Below are 14,715 nucleotides of genomic sequence, written 5' to 3'. Positions count from 1 at the left end.
GCCGGCGTGGCGTACATGGCCGTGCCCTCGGGCCCTGCTGCCGCCGGAGCCCAGACCGCCGGCGTCACCTACGCCGACGACGCCGACAAGCCTGCCAATAAGTCTAGACAGGCCGATGCTGTCCTTGTTTAGTAGAGTCGTGAGGCTCGAGGGGGGGCACGGTTCGCCTTTGGACTGCTTTGCTTAGGTATCAATGCTCGCGCCCCCTTGCTGAGGGGGCGTGGCGGTTGAGAGGCTGAGCCTCGGCTGGCATATTATTTAACGATGGTTGCTGAGGAGAGAGAGGAGAGAGGGAGAACACGAGATCATGCCCGTCGGTCGGTTTCTTTTCCTATTTTCGCACAGTCTCTCATAATCAGCGTTTCATTTTTTTTTAAATATTATTTTCTACATTGCCTTTTGTTTTGCTTTCCCAGCAGAGCTGTCTCTGCTCTGGGCTGTACTCTCACCGGGTATGGTATTTCATGTTGACGAAAAATCAAGGCTGGCAAATGAAAATGACCACATTCTTAAGATGGTAATGAAAGGAGAAAAAAAGACTAGAGTGTATAAAAATAGCATCTTAACAGATGCGATAATTCGGGGCCGGCTACAATCAATGTCCACTACAGTTAGATCGCAAAGAACCATATCTAACCTTTCAGCCCGTCGTGTTAATCGATTAAAGAGAGCCACACAAGATGGCAATCTTGACAACAAACCCATGTTTCACAAACTCGTCACCGACCCCAACCCTTCTTCATTCGGCTCTCGGACTCTCTGGTCAATATTGGTTGAATCTGTATGCTGCCATGCAGCCAAAACAAATGTTGCTGACAAGACACGATCACTGATTGGCTGCCACCACGCGCATTGGGATAGAGCTGACGCGGCCCAATTTTTGATCGTACGTAGCGCCGAAGACGCGTAGAAAGTAGAAAGGAAGGGGCTGAGGGAACTTTCTGGGGGCGCACTGATTGAACTGTGAAAAATGGTGACACGAAGGGCTGGATGATTACTTCTCAATCGATTAGGATCTTATCTCATCCTGAGCCGACTGTCAGAAGTTAAAGGGCACACAATGGTCTCAAGATAAAGTTGATAGAGGTATCAAAGAAAAGAATCCTAAGTAATGCTGCTCTTTTTACGCTCCGTAACGTTAAAGTGACGCTCGAGCTGTCATTCAAGAGAGGAGCCATTGGCGCAGATCCTTGACTCATCTCGCACGTCAGGACAGAAGTGTGAGATGAAATGAAAGATACGTACCTACTTAGGTAGGTACGTTGTTAGACCTATCACTTAGGTTGTAACCCTTGTGTCTTTCCGACGCGGGAATAGCCTCATTCGTGCATGTCAACAATTGACATGCCCGGCACATGCACGTGACACTTGCGCACCTGTAGATTACATCAGCAGCATGTACGAAGACGGGCAGAAAGACGGCGTAGACCAGCAGTATAATACTGCCACAATCGCAAGGCATACCCTAGCAGGCAGCCACACCCGCTACCTTTTCCACCTTTAACCTTTTCCACCTTTAACCTTCTACACACTCATTTTGGTCACCACTAGCCATTTTCCCTATCACTTTCCCAGCAAATCATAGTATAATTGGCCCTGATTAAGTCTATCATAGAATATTCATCCAAGAAGGGATGTCTGTCTCCTGATCGTCTTTCGATCCCCCAAGTCGCCGGAATGTGTCTTTATCAAACCGACTCTCTCCCAACAGCTTCCCACCTTGTCGACAAGAATCAGGTACGTGGCGGAAGAGCGAATGTCTCCAGAGGCCCCCACCACAATATCAAGCCAGCGTTCCTCGGCTAGTCCGCGGGCGAACTCGCCATCGCCCGTTGGATCTTTGCACAAGTGCAGAGTGCCGTCGCTGGCATCATTGCCATTGCATACGATAGCTCGCCAGCCCGTTGTGTCGAAGGCCGTTTCCTCATCCTCTCCTCCGTACTCACCACGAAGTCCGAGTTCTTCTCTCCCTGCCAGACGTCAACCTCGCTGGCAGTAGCCGACGATTCGTATACTTAGCGATCAAGGGCCAGATGCTGGTCTCCTCCATACGATAAGATCTGACGCCTCCGCGCGGAGACGCCCGTTCTTGATTCTTCAATCGCCGCCGCGAGTGCGGCGAAGCGGGGACCTTGTGAATGCGGAGCGTTTTCTCCTGCCCCAAAAATACATTCCACTTCAAAAGAAGATGTAGCCATTTTTTGTCTCGGGATTTCAGACCCTTGGTGGCGGTGCATGGACTTCCTCTACCAGGACCGGCAGGACGCGCAGTGCTGTGCTCACACGCAGGGCACTAAGGGTGGGCAGGAGCGCGGAAGCAAAGATTGGGCAGGTCGGAACAACCCGCGCGAGAGGGGTGAAAGTGAAACTGACTTCGGCTTGACTCCTATATACCGACGCCCTTCTTGTTGTCTTATTCTGCCGTCAGGTCTCGACAACAGCAAAACTCGGCTCAGATCAACCCAGCGGCAAGGCGTAGAAGTGGAATCGCTTCCAAACCCGCGGGTTTCGTTCACTTTGGCCGGATTAGACTTTCCCTCATGGCTAACATGGCTAACATACGGGGTACAAAAATATGGACTTGTACGGAATATCGTCCTCAGTTTTATAGACAAATGGGTGGTCTTTGTGACGAAATATCCCCAGCGATGGTTAGGCTTACTCCGTTCTCCATACGTACCTATTCTTTGTTATCTCCGATGTTCCCGACGCCAGGGCGGTTGGCGTGAGGTGATTGGCTGGTTGGTTCAACCTGCAGAACTGCAAGGATCCGAATCCCGCGGGTGCTTACAACAGTCCGTGAGCGGATCCCGCGGCATCCTTTGCCAAAGCCCACGCAATATGTCGTCCCCGCGCCGTTGACCGCACTAAGAGCAAAAGCGAACGTCAATACGCTGCCAGCGGGATTCCAAACCCGCCCTCCTGTTGCGACTGCCGGGCTCGATTTTTTTTACGTGGGACCGGGACCTGACCGGGTCTACCAGAAACCCACCGCGGCCGATCTTTGGCCTTCTGTATTCGGCATGGCGCCCGCCGACTCTCAGTTCCCGCAAGTTCTGCCCGCCTCGCAGGCGTTTGACTCGGTCAGCCCAGCACCCTACGGCCGGGCATGTGCGGGATGCTCGCGTGCCAAATGCAAATGTTTTTATCGCACCGACGGGGCGGAATGCGAGCGGTAAGTTGAGTCCTCGCCTCGGCACATGATCCGAGACGTAAACAAGCCCCTATCTTACAAGTTACCCCCCATCTCTCGCACACTCAGCTGCCACCGACTGGGAAAGGCCTGCGAGCCGCCTGCCCCAGTCCGAAAACGCAAAGCTCGCACTCCGCCGCCGCAGCATCCGCCGCCCGTTGGGCCGAATTCGCGGCTCGAGGAGAAGCTCGACGACTTGGTCTCGCTGCTGCGCTCACAGGCCGGCGAGAAGCAGCCCCAGCCCCAGCCCCCGCCTCAGCTTGTCTCCACTGACCTCAACACGCCCTCGGCAACACCCGGCACCATCTACACCAACAACCAGTCCCTACCCGCCACCCCATCAACGTCGGCCAACTCACAGCCGCAGGTCACCGTCGACACCGACACCAGCGTCATCCACGTGCTCCGGCCGGCGCCCGACTACCCCATGTCGCTCTCCCCCATCCTCGAGGACGTGTCGGCGCACCACTTCCCGGCCCTAGCAGCCGACGCGCAGCTAGATCTGTTCCGGCGGGTCTTCCTGCCCACGTTCCCGTTCGTGCACCTGCCGGCGTCGATGACGGCGGCGGACCTGCGGCACCAGAAGCCGTTCCTATGGCTGGTGGTCATGTGCTACACCACCAAGAACGCGGCGCGGCAGTTCGCCATGGAGGAGACGGTGTGGCAGGTCGTCTCACGGCGCGTCGTGGCGCAGCACATGGCTGACCTCGACCTGCTGCTCGGCATCGTGTGCTTCGCCTCGTGGTCGCACTACTTCAAGAGGGACAAGCCCTTCATGGTCATGCTCGCCCAGCTGGCCCTCGCCATGGCCGTTGATCTGGGTATTGATCGTGATGCCCCGCCGGCTAACACCACCCGCCACACCCGCTCCGGCCGCGTCCTCACCCAGCAGGCCCCGCCCAAGCCCCAGACCGCCCGCACCATGGAGGAGCGCCGCGCCATGCTCGCCGTGCACCACGTGGCATCTGCGTACGTTTTCCCCTATTCCCCTATTCCCCTATTCCCCTATTCCCCTATTCCCCTATTCCCCTATTCCCCTATTCCTCTATTCCTCTATTCCCCTATTCCTCTATTCCCCCATTCCCCTGGCAACTATCAGCGGAAGTGACTAACAGCCGCTAGCATATGGTCGGCGTACCGCAAGATCCAGCCACTGCGGTGGACGGCGTACATGGACGTGTGCCTGGGCATGGCGGGCGAGGGCCGCGAGACGGCGCTCGACATAGTACTGGCGACGCAGATCAAGTGCCAGCTGATCACGAACCACCTGACGGTGAGCGAGGAGGCCGACGAAGCGGCGGCGGCGGCCACCAAAACCCCCGTGTCGGCGGTGCTGGTCGCGGCGCTGCTGAGCCAGGCCAACGCCGTGCGGCAGAGCGTGCCCGCGCATATGCGGTCCCACAGTGGGTTGTTTCTTCCTTTCACACTCTCCCGCCTCCCACGTCTCGCCCTCTGACACGTCTCTCCCAGAAATCATTCAGCTGTACCTGTTCAACACGGACATCACAATACAAGAGCGGTACATCCACAACAGCACCAACGCCAAGGCGGCCACAGGAAGCGGCGGCGGCGTGGCGGCGGGCGGAGGAGACCACAGCGGCATGGCGCAGCTGCGGCGGGTGCAGGAGCTCGACGCGACACTAACGTCGATCGAGCGGTGGCTGGCGGCGTTCCGCGGGCTGTCGATGGAGGAGTGGCTGGGGGTGACGGTCGACGTGTTCGCGCAGATGATGCACACGATGGTGGTGCTGTTCAAGCTGACGACGCTGGCCGACGACGGCGACGGTGAGGCCGACTCGCTAGCCGTGAGCGGGTGGGACGGCGACGCGGTGCGGCGGCGCGCCGACATGCACGAGATACTCGACACGTGGCTGCGGCGTGTCGAGCGCATCCCCGCCGCGCTAGGCCTAGTCGACGCCGACGGCCCGCGCCGCGGCCTCTTCTTCAAGACGCCGTTCCTGCTGCGCGCCATCAAGGCCCTGTTCATGGCCGAGACGGGGCCGCCGCGCCGCGCCGCCCCCGCCAACAGCCATGTCCAGCAGCAGCAGCAGCAACAGCAGCAACAGCAGCAGCAGCAGCAAGCTGTTGACATCAGCCCTGGTCCCGGTCCAGATAACAATAGTGCGGCAACGGCCGGTGCTTCGACTCCCCCGAATTTTTTGACGCCCGAAGGCAGCGGGCTCGGTGCCGACGGCGGGAGCTACTACAACGTCAACGCGTCGTCCATGGCAGAGTTTGGCGAGGACTTCCTCATGATCCCCGACGACTTTTTGTTGAACTTGGTCAACGAGCCGTATCTGTCCGACATTGTCATGGGCGCGACGTGGGACACGAGTGGCAATAATATGCAGCAACAGCAGCAGCAGGGTGATTACCAGTATTATCAAAACCCTTGACCAGAGGCGCACAGCATGTGACCGGTCGTCGGGATTTTCGGACTAGACTTGCCCTATTGGTAACAACTGTCGTTCTCGTGGGGGGTCTTATGATGGAAGAGTTGAACTGTTTTTCATCTATTTCTGTACCTAATTGAATCTTCCCTTAACTATTCTGTCCCTAGCTAACAATATACAACAAACGGCGAGTTAGTTAGTGTTGGATTCACCAGGGTACCGGTACTGGACTCAACAGGGCGTGGCTGCACGCCGAAAACTGGTGGTTCAAGTGATGGATTGTAGATGTCTGTTCTTCTCTCTCTCTAGCTTTCTGGCAGTGCCAGAAAGCCCGTTCTTATACTACTATTGTGGTGGCGAAGTTAGTGGCGAAGTCTCTATCTAGAACCTTCGAGGCCCTTCTGCTTGACAAATTCCAACAGTTAGATTGATCTACCTATCTCGTCCTTGTCAGATGTTTTTTGTCTTCATAACTACAGCAAGAAGAGCCGGGGCTTTCAGCGGCTGCATTTACGCGGGGCCGAGCAACTGCTGAATGCAGTACACGATTTGACTCCGCCCCCCCCCCCTCCCCCCTTCCCCCTCGAGGATGTCTTCAGCAGTGCTGGTAAGGTTCCGGAATCATCAGCCTTGAGGGGTAATGAATGAAATTGCCCCACAAGTTCGTGTGGCTCCTTGCAGGATCGCCTATCGATGGGTCTCCAGGCTTCCCGAGTCGTAGCCCGAGCCGGGCAGCTTTTGGGCGCTCCCCGCATCGTCAATCGGGCGCAAGATACTCTCCAGCAGCCCGTCTCCGTCGTATCCGAATTCGTCGTCACCCATGACGACGAACGGGTCCATATCCAAGAGAGTCAAGTCTAACCCTGCGAATGGATCCTCGTCGCCAGGCTGACCTCCCAGCTGTGTGTCTAGTAATAGTTGGTCTTCATCATAGTGTTCTTCCGCTGCATGTATCGCTGTATCTCCGGGTGAAGGTGTCATTGCCAGTCGTGGCGCGTGTTGTGTTTGGTCTGCTCTCCTGTTGTCCTGGCGTTGGATCTTGGCTTGGGGGATCAGAAGTCGAGCCAGAGCTACCCCTGGCTTGTAAGAGCATGGCCTTAATCTTGTTTGTCGCATGCTGGACAATGCTCTCGATTATCTTGTATTTTCTTCGTCAAGGAAAGTCTCGGTAGTGACGGAGCTTCCATCGCTTCTTGGCGTCTGGGAAGATAAGGACTCCGAAACAGCCGCTTTGTCCCTCACTAGCGATAGTTAGATAAATGTTAGCATAATGGAAGCAACTGACCTTGGGAAGATATTTGGAGGTGGGCTCCAAAGTGTAACACTGGGTCTAGGTGATGGAGGGAACTTCCGAGCGGGAGATGGGGGGCTCCTATCGTACACTCAAGGTGATTCTGGGGTTTCCATCTTGATGTTGGTACCGCTCCTGACATCCTGGTTTATCGAGAGGGGACCGTCCCTAAATGAGAAACCGGAAGTGGTGTTGATCGAAACGTCGGCATCTGGCGACTCGACTCTTGATTCGCGAGCGGGCCTGCTCTTGTCGATATTGCTTGGGCCGGGGTCTCTCACTTTCTCCCCACAACCTTTCACGAGCCTATGCCTCTAGAAACGCACAATTAGGTTATAAGCATCGGTGTCTCAAAGAAGGTCGGTTCAGCACGTACCTTGAGCGCGTCTTTTTGAGAGAAGCTGTTGTCGCAATTATGACATGATAATGGTTTCACAGTAATATGGACGCGTTTATGTCTCTTGAGATCATGGTTCCTGTTGAAAGATTGAGGACGTTGGTCGCACTTGAGCGGTCGCTCTTGTTGTGGAGGTATGGGTGGGAGATGGGGCATGTAAAGAGAAAGACCATATTGAGCCAGGTAGGGTAACGTTCCTCTCTACTATACTGAGCGGAGCAGCTGGGTTATACACGCTACACCATCTCTGCCCTCTAAATGTTTCGGGGACGCTGGAGTTGGGATGCTTCTAGATCGGGACCAGACGAATTTTGCCTCCGAGTCGACAACATGACCTAGCGCTCTGCCAAAGCCCTCAGAACTGAGCATTGAGAATCGCGAACTACAGCGATGATTATGATGATATTGCTCAACCACGAAATGAGAAGATGGAAAAGAAAAGCCAAATTTTTGTATCTCCAACGGAAAATATAACTAATACCCGTCTTCAGCCGTGGTTCCATGTGCAATTGTGCATTCCACCATTCAACTACGATTAGCTTCTTAACAGCACATCAGCCGTTCCAAACCACTAACACAGGTACTCAATGAATACCTCCAAGGCGAGCCGGGCGGCACTCAACCCTCTGCTCCTACCAGGAATTCGCGATAAGCCCAAGCGGCGGTAAGTTCCGGCCACCCTCGCCTTCCTTCACCACACCACACATCCCTAGATGCGAATGCCGAACACTAACTGAACACCACACTCTAGACCAGACGAGTTCTCCGCAATGCTTCAGCACTATCTGAATGAAAAGCCCACATTGGTTGAAGCAATGGCTATGGGACGGGAACCGATTGCAGAGAAGGACCGGGTCGCTTCTGTAGGTGTGACGCTGAAAGATTTTGAAGAGAGATGGGAGGTTGCTCGGAGAAAGACTCTGTAGCCAGTTTTGGTGTCTAAGGGAGCCTGCATCAGTCTTTACTGACCCGAACTTGATTATCTTTACTTCATATACCTTGGGAATCGAGTCGGGCAGGGGTTGGGGGGGGGGGGGGGAGTGTTGTTTCCTCACAGGCCCTAGCAGACAATATGCAAAGAAACGTGATTACCTAAACAGACTTGTCGCGTCTTCAGTTTCAAGTCGCCCTTCACCAACCTCAACCCTGAAAGCATTTCATCAAGGTTGCCATGCCAGCCGCTTCCATCAACAAACCATCACAATTCATGGTTGGGCTCTTGGTAGTCACGCTCTTGGCCCGCTTCCTGCATTTAATAAGCATCCCGGCGGCAGCGACAACGCCCGAAGCCGAGCTTGCCGGCGCTGCGTACCAGGCCCAGTTCGTCATGTCGGCATCGTCGTCATCGTCGCAGCTGCCCGACATCAGCAATGCGCTCGTGACAGCCGCGAACCCAGCCCGTTCCGGCGGCGAGCACCCGGCCCTGAACCACGTGCGCAGTGCAGCGCTGCACAACTACATTGTCGAGTACGGATGGCTGGCGTCGGGGCGCTCGCTCGACGACTTGCCGCGGAACCGCTCCTTCTTCGACCGCTACGGCGACGAGGCCGGCGCGCTCCGCGGCAGGTTGAGTCCCAGTGTCACCGCGTTTCTCGACTCCATCACCATTGTCGACGGCGTCGACATACCGTTTTTCTTCTGGGTCAGCGGCATTTCGGAGCCCAGCGAGCTCTTCCAAGCCAGCGATCTCCTGTTCGAAGAACAGGATTGTGTGTTCGGGGAAGCCGGCGATGCGGCGCTGAACGCAACCAACAGCGGCCCGCGGTTCTTAACACTCTACCCGACTCTCTCAGGAATGACATCGAAACCGGCCGGGCTGGTGTACGACCAGCGGCGCCACGTGGCCGTCGTGGCGCTCGACATGTTCGACCTCGACTTCTGCACGCGTCAAGGCGACGACCTTCAGTTGGTCATCATCGAGGACCTCTGGTACCCGCTCGAGACGGTGCTGACCAACTGGATCCACCTGATACACATCGGCAAGGTGGCCGCCGTGGCGCCCGACGTCGACGACCACCAGGCGCTCGGCGAGAAGATCGGCCCGTGGGCGTGGCGCACATACAGCGCGGCCCAGGTTGCCAGCGCCGTCCCCGCGTTCGACCGCCTCACGCATGCCATCGAGCAGCGCATGACGTCTGCCGGCTGGCCGCTGCTCCCCCTCCTCGGGGACGAAAAGACGCGAATCTCCTTCTGACGGACGCTGACCCAGATGCCGCGTCGGTGCCGCCCGAGTGTTTTATCCGCTCCGTGCTCACGCAGGTGCGTCGACCGCACTTCCGGACCATCGCGCCGGGGCTGCTCGTCCCACTTGACGCGGCGGCCTTTGCGGCCAGCCAGACCTTCACCACCACGGAAAAAGCCAACAACAACAATGACGACGACGACGAAGACGAAAAGAACGCACAAACCGAGCCGGGAGACCCCGTTATCCCGCCGGTGCTGATTTTCCAGGCGGCCGACGGACGCACGGCCCACCTGGGCTGGAAGAAGTCGCGATACGAAGCCGTGAGCCCCTTCCATCCCCGAGAGTTTGCACTGCGCGATGACCAGCGGGTGCCGGCGGGGCTGTACAGCGAGTCGGTGTCGCGGCCGCAGCCCGACGGCGCCGAGGAGGGGTTCCGGCTCGTGCTGCCGTTTGCGGTGGGCGCGCCCCACGGCAGCGGGTGGGAGGCCAGCGCGCGCAAGAGCGGCGGCGAGCGGCTCGAGCACTGGACGCTGGCCGATCTATTCCAGCACGGATTCAAGCCGTTTGGCGGAGAGCCGTGGCGAGCGCAGCGGCTCGAGCGGCTGCTGGGCCGGTGGCGTGAACTCGTCGAGGACGGTGTGTGGACCGTCGGTCCCGGTGGTGTTGAGGGGTCCATTGACACGTTCAAGGACGCCAACTATGGAGAGCAGTGGCGAGATTACTGGATTGCGCCGACATGGTGACGGCCTGGGTTGTTAAAATGGATAGCGTGAGTGGTGGTCTTCGTCTGAATGAAATGCAATTGACTGGAAAAAGAAAAGAGTAACTCGCCATGTTCTCATTTTCTCGCCTGATATTCCTGAATTTCTCCCAACGTACGTTGTACCCTCATAGAGTAATACCGCCGCTCCGACAACGGCCAGAAGCGGCTTCTGCAGCGCTCAGAACTTGATTTTCAACTCCTGGAAAGCCTTGTGCAGTGGCCAATCTGGTACAGGTACATGCTGTACCCTGCTACATGCGTGCTGGGATTCAGAAGCCGGTCGTTGACAACGCTGCAAAGCATGCAGCTGGTAAAGAGTCTAGACCGCAAAAATTGTTAACTGATTGCAGTAATTGGGCGACCATGCACAGACCCCTTCGAATCAGAAAAGGGGTACGGGATATGGCGAATTGACAATGATCCAGGATTAGGGCATGTGCCAAGGCCATAATCGCGCGGCTCTCACACAGCTGAAGACTGGATACAGCATAGCAACGCCTCCTTTCAGTAAAGCAGACGCCACCGCAAGGCTTCATTGGGCGCCACCGAGTTCGAGCTGGCAAAAGATCGACCATGTCAAACCCCATGTATTGCCTTGGCAGCGCTCGATGGCTGCTGGTGAGGAGATTACAAGGCAGAATGGGCAACAATCACTTTCATGCTGGCGGCTGGTGCCGTTGCGGATATTTGAGCCTAACATCCCTCGTGTCTCGGACTCTCGTCTGTTCCTGTCGCTAGATTTCGTGACGCGTCAGGGCTTGCAAGCTTGTTCACTTACACAACCACTACTCGTTGATCCCAAGACAACAATTCACAATGAAGACCCTGGCAACACTCGCCCTCGTGCTGTCGTGCGTTAGCACTGCGGCTTCGTGGACGACAACTAACTACTGGCAGACGCGCACCGTCACGACGGACCCCAAGACGCCGACTGTGACCTCTGTCGCCGTGTTCCCGACGGGCGCCGTGTCTCCGACAGAGAGCAAGACGTCCACCAGCCTGTTCACGAGCGTGGGCTACACGCTCAAGCTGACCGTGTTCGACCTGTTCCTGGCGCCGAGCGCAGCCGTGTGCACGCTGAGCCGGCTCAACTGCGGGCCGCCCGTGGTGACGCACACGACGGGCATCATCACGACAACATACTGGGCGGCAGTCCCCATCTCTAACCCATCGTCGTGCACCGAGACGAGCTTCAGCTACACGGCAGCATCGACCATCCTGTTGCCGTCCGTGTGGATCCGCGACGCGGCGACGCAGGCGACCCAGTCCGAGAACGCACAGCTCGTGACGACGACGGTCAAGACGATCAGCACCAACATGGGCGGCCAGGAGGTGACAACGACCGTGTGCGACGTGTACCTGCGCAGCGAGGGTGTGTTCGGCGTCACCTACGTCGCCGAGAGCACGCTGCTGACCGAGTGCGTCAACCCGCGCGTCTACTCGTGCTCCTCGTTGTCGTCGGCTCTGGCCGCCGGCGCCGGCATCGTCGGGGCCAAGACCACCTGCGTGGACCCCAACCTCGGCTACCCACCGACGGGCATCGCCGCCGCCGCAGGCCCCGGTCCCACTACCGACAGCAGCGACCCCACCAAGGCGGCCGGAGCACCGAGCCCCACAAAGAGTTCAGGGGCAGAAGCGTTGGGCGTCTCGGCCATCGCCGTCGGAGGCGCGCTTGCAGCCGTATTCGGGTGGTTGGCCTAAATGGCGCCGAAGGAACACACAATAATATTGCATGGGCCTGAAAGAGCTAGACAAGAAGGGAGACGAGGTCGAGAAAGATTGGGGAGCTGTTTGGCTGTTTCGCAGTTATACTCGCCGACTAAATTCTCTTTTGTGGTGGGCTGATGGTGCACAAAACCCTGTTGGGCTTGGATTATCTGTTAGTAGACCTGTGCATTGCTTATTACGCATATAGCTCGCATGATGAATGGGAGTCATTGGATTTGCACTGGTCGTTTCGAGCTCATTTTCCGCAAGTGGTGGGCCGGTACCAACCAGGCAGTGATAATGTTGCTCTGCCAGAAAATAATCAGAATGGCCAAGCTGGGATTCGGACGAGGCTTGGGAAAGAAATTGCCCACTGCTGACAGAGGCAAGCGCAGGTGACCTTCTTTCCCATTGAGGAAAGAGGAAAGAGCAGTCCCTCTCTAGGAGCTGATGGGGTCGGTTGAGTCGGAGTAGGGCCGGAGGCTGGCGGTCAAAGTCCAATGCCATGCCGCGGTGGGTAATTGACGCGACAGTCGAGGCAGGAACGACAAGAACAGGTCGGAGAATAAATCCAAATCGCATTTCACTCAATGAGCAAAGGTCAGAGCTTCGGTCTTGGCTCTTTAGGTTTCGGAACCTAGACCCATTCCGAATCCCACCCCTTACAGTCGGTTGCAGGAAGGTGGGGGCGACGGGGCGGCGTCACTGCATCTGCCAACCAAGGCGAGGTCTCGACTCGACCTATTCTGGCATACACCCCCCAACGTCGCTTGAGTTGGAATAATTATTTCTGATATTTATCTATTCTATCTCTGTTTTTTTCTTTCTACATCTTTTCTCGTGGTCGTCTCTCCGCCCGACATGCCTGCACAGCAACCCAAAAAGATTATCATCATCGGTCAGTGCCCCTCCTGTCTAGTTAACCACCATTTCTTTCGTTTAGTATGTCTACCTATGCTAGGTAGTCTAGTTACAAAGACTTATTTGGGCCACAATGCTTCCATGAACAGGCGGGGGCATAGTGGGAAGCGCTACAGCGTACTTCCTCACCCGCCATGCCAGCTACGACCCGGAGCTCCATTCCATAGTCATGCTCGAGGCATCTTCGATTGCGACAGCATCGTCGGGCAAGGCTGGCGGCTTTCTCGCTTCCTGGGCAACCCCCAATTGCCTTGCTCCCCTCAGCTTCAAACTGCACCAGAGTCTGGCCCAACAGCACCAAGGCGACGAGCTGTGGGGATTTCGCCCCGTCTATGCCGCTGAAGTCGAGCTGGAAGCCGACGAGACAGATGCGGACAACCTTCACCTTCCACCTCGGCCCGGAATATCAGACGACAGGCCCAGCGACCTGGACTGGCTCCTTCCGGGAAGTGTTAGGGAGTACACTGAGATTGGCACCCCGAGTGACTCGGCCCAGGTTCACCCCTATCTTCTCACCAACAAATTGGCCCAGTTGGCCGAGGCGAGCGGAGTCGCCATCGTCATTGGGTCCGCCACCTCGATAGACTACAGCCCCGACGGCTCGTCTGTTGCGTCGGTGACCTATAGCAGCCGAGGCGAAACCACTGTACTTGAAGCCACAGACGTCCTCGTTGCTGCTGGTCCGTGGTCATCCAAACTCCTGCCCCAAGTCAAGCTTCTCGCACCAAAAGGACACAGCATTGCCATCCAGCCATCCAAGGACCCCATATCTCCATACATCCTGTTCCCCAAGATTCACGCTGCCAACCCTATCCTCTCTCCGGAAATCTATCCACGCCCGAAAGACACCATCAACGACTTTGAAACCGTCTACGCGAGCGGGCCCGGCTATTACGATGTCCCGCTCCCTGATCTCGCTGCCCAAGTCACCACGGAGCAGGAAAAGTGCGACGACGTGTGGCAAGCCGTGCGGAACGTCTCCCAAGAGATCAGGGACGGCAAGATCATCATGTCTCAGGCGTGCTACAAGGCCCAGATCAGGAAGCACGCAGACGGCGAGGAGGCTGGTCCGGTAGTAGGCCCCATGCCCGTCACCGGCCTCTGGCTGGCCACTGGCCTCGATGAATGGGGCATTCAGAACGGCCCCGGCGTCGGATTGGTCATGAGCGAGTTCATCTTGGAAGGCAGGACCACGAGCGCCAGTGTTGAGGCGCTCGACCCGAAGCATTGGATATGATTAATCGGGGAGGAATGGCAGTCCGGTCAGGCGTCCAAGGGTTAGTGTAATCATGGTAGATTGTCTCCGGGGTGGGCAAGGTGGTTGCCTCATGATTATGAAGAGGGAGCGGTTGACCTGGCATTTCGTGGCGATTTTCTCACGCTTGAACAAAATATCAAGAGCTTTATGATTTCTTTCACTCCCGGAGGCTCTTTCTGCCATCAAGGGACCACGGTAGCAGCGAACTATGAACCTTGTATGTCTCGCTTCAGCGATGGGCCATATCATGTGAAGCCAGAGTCGTGTTTGAGAAGGTACTTAATATTTCTCAAAACAGAAATATCACCTTGATTTCTCGGTCTCGAGGAGCTCAATGGGTGCATGTTCTAATATCTGACTACTCTGTTGGAATGACAGAACAACGCATGGAAGAGGGCCTTGGATGCTATATTGAAAGAAAAACAGTCGAGACTTTTTCTGAGAAACGACACAAAAGTGGTGATGTTCCCCAAATTTGATGAGTAAAGACGGATGACACGATACTGTGCGCGAAGTCAGTGCTGCAGCGGTCACTGAAGTGTGAAGCAAAAGTCCGGAATTGACAACGGTCCGTGTCCACGACCAGACCGACACGGACTGCATTCCC

The 14,715-nt window shown here is 56.4% G+C and overlaps 6 protein-coding genes across 6 annotated transcripts; 5 read left to right on the top strand and 1 right to left on the bottom strand.

Moving 5' to 3' along the window:
- Positions 1-2,117: 2,117 nt before the first annotated feature.
- On the top strand, positions 2,118-3,355 carry B0T26DRAFT_193063 (uncharacterized protein). Its single transcript, XM_060433696.1, has 2 exons — positions 2,118-3,175; positions 3,237-3,355. The coding sequence occupies exon 1, from the start codon at positions 2,236-2,238 to the stop codon at positions 2,860-2,862; it is 627 nt and encodes a 208-aa protein (XP_060297728.1). The 5' UTR covers positions 2,118-2,235; the 3' UTR covers positions 2,863-3,175; positions 3,237-3,355.
- B0T26DRAFT_700327 (uncharacterized protein) lies at positions 2,835-5,869 on the top strand. Its single transcript, XM_060441535.1, has 3 exons — positions 2,835-4,162; positions 4,316-4,596; positions 4,664-5,869. The coding sequence occupies exons 1-3, from the start codon at positions 3,201-3,203 to the stop codon at positions 5,587-5,589; spliced, it is 2,169 nt and encodes a 722-aa protein (XP_060297727.1). The 5' UTR covers positions 2,835-3,200; the 3' UTR covers positions 5,590-5,869.
- A 1,100-nt stretch (positions 5,870-6,969) lies between these two features.
- On the bottom strand, positions 6,970-7,654 carry B0T26DRAFT_769531 (uncharacterized protein; the record flags this gene model as incomplete). The annotated part of the gene is made up of 2 exons (XM_060446525.1): positions 7,254-7,654; positions 6,970-7,191 (listed from the first exon to the last, which is right to left on the bottom strand). Exons 1-2 carry the CDS (start codon positions 7,428-7,430, stop codon positions 6,970-6,972), a joined length of 399 nt encoding a protein of 132 aa, XP_060297726.1. The 5' UTR covers positions 7,431-7,654.
- Positions 7,655-7,861: 207 nt separating this feature from the next.
- B0T26DRAFT_800708 (uncharacterized protein) lies at positions 7,862-10,407 on the top strand (the record flags this gene model as incomplete). Its single annotated transcript, XM_060447010.1, has 4 exons — positions 7,862-7,938; positions 8,026-8,137; positions 8,428-9,348; positions 9,534-10,407. 4 exons carry the CDS (start codon positions 7,862-7,864, stop codon positions 10,200-10,202), a joined length of 1,779 nt encoding a protein of 592 aa, XP_060297725.1. The 3' UTR covers positions 10,203-10,407.
- A 631-nt stretch (positions 10,408-11,038) lies between these two features.
- B0T26DRAFT_749280 (uncharacterized protein) lies at positions 11,039-11,923 on the top strand (the record flags this gene model as incomplete). Its single annotated transcript, XM_060445077.1, has 1 exon — positions 11,039-11,923. The coding sequence occupies one exon, from the start codon at positions 11,039-11,041 to the stop codon at positions 11,921-11,923; it is 885 nt and encodes a 294-aa protein (XP_060297724.1).
- Positions 11,924-12,790: 867 nt separating this feature from the next.
- On the top strand, positions 12,791-14,087 carry B0T26DRAFT_673579 (FAD dependent oxidoreductase; the record flags this gene model as incomplete). The annotated part of the gene is made up of 2 exons (XM_060439618.1): positions 12,791-12,827; positions 12,940-14,087. The coding sequence occupies 2 exons, from the start codon at positions 12,791-12,793 to the stop codon at positions 14,085-14,087; spliced, it is 1,185 nt and encodes a 394-aa protein (XP_060297723.1).
- Between the last annotated feature and the right edge of the window lie 628 nt (positions 14,088-14,715).

Source organism: Lasiosphaeria miniovina (assembly GCF_030549165.1).
Source record: "Lasiosphaeria miniovina strain SMH2392-1A chromosome Unknown B0T26scaffold_3, whole genome shotgun sequence".
NCBI lineage: Eukaryota > Fungi > Ascomycota > Sordariomycetes > Sordariales > Lasiosphaeriaceae > Lasiosphaeria > Lasiosphaeria miniovina.
Note: the sequence above shows the minus strand (reverse complement) of the source record. Positions and strands in the feature narration are given on the sequence as shown.

Coding starts and splice junctions, on each gene's coding strand:
- B0T26DRAFT_193063 (XM_060433696.1), top strand. CDS start 2,236: ATGGACTTCCTCTACCAGGACCGGCAGGACGCGCAGTGCTGTGCTCAC.
- B0T26DRAFT_700327 (XM_060441535.1), top strand. CDS start 3,201: ATGATCCGAGACGTAAACAAGCCCCTATCTTACAAGTTACCCCCCATC. Junction 4,163..4,315: donor GTGCACCACGTGGCATCTGC/GTACGTTTTCCC, acceptor AACAGCCGCTAG/CATATGGTCGGCGTACCGCA. Junction 4,597..4,663: donor CGCGCATATGCGGTCCCACA/GTGGGTTGTTTC, acceptor CGTCTCTCCCAG/AAATCATTCAGCTGTACCTG.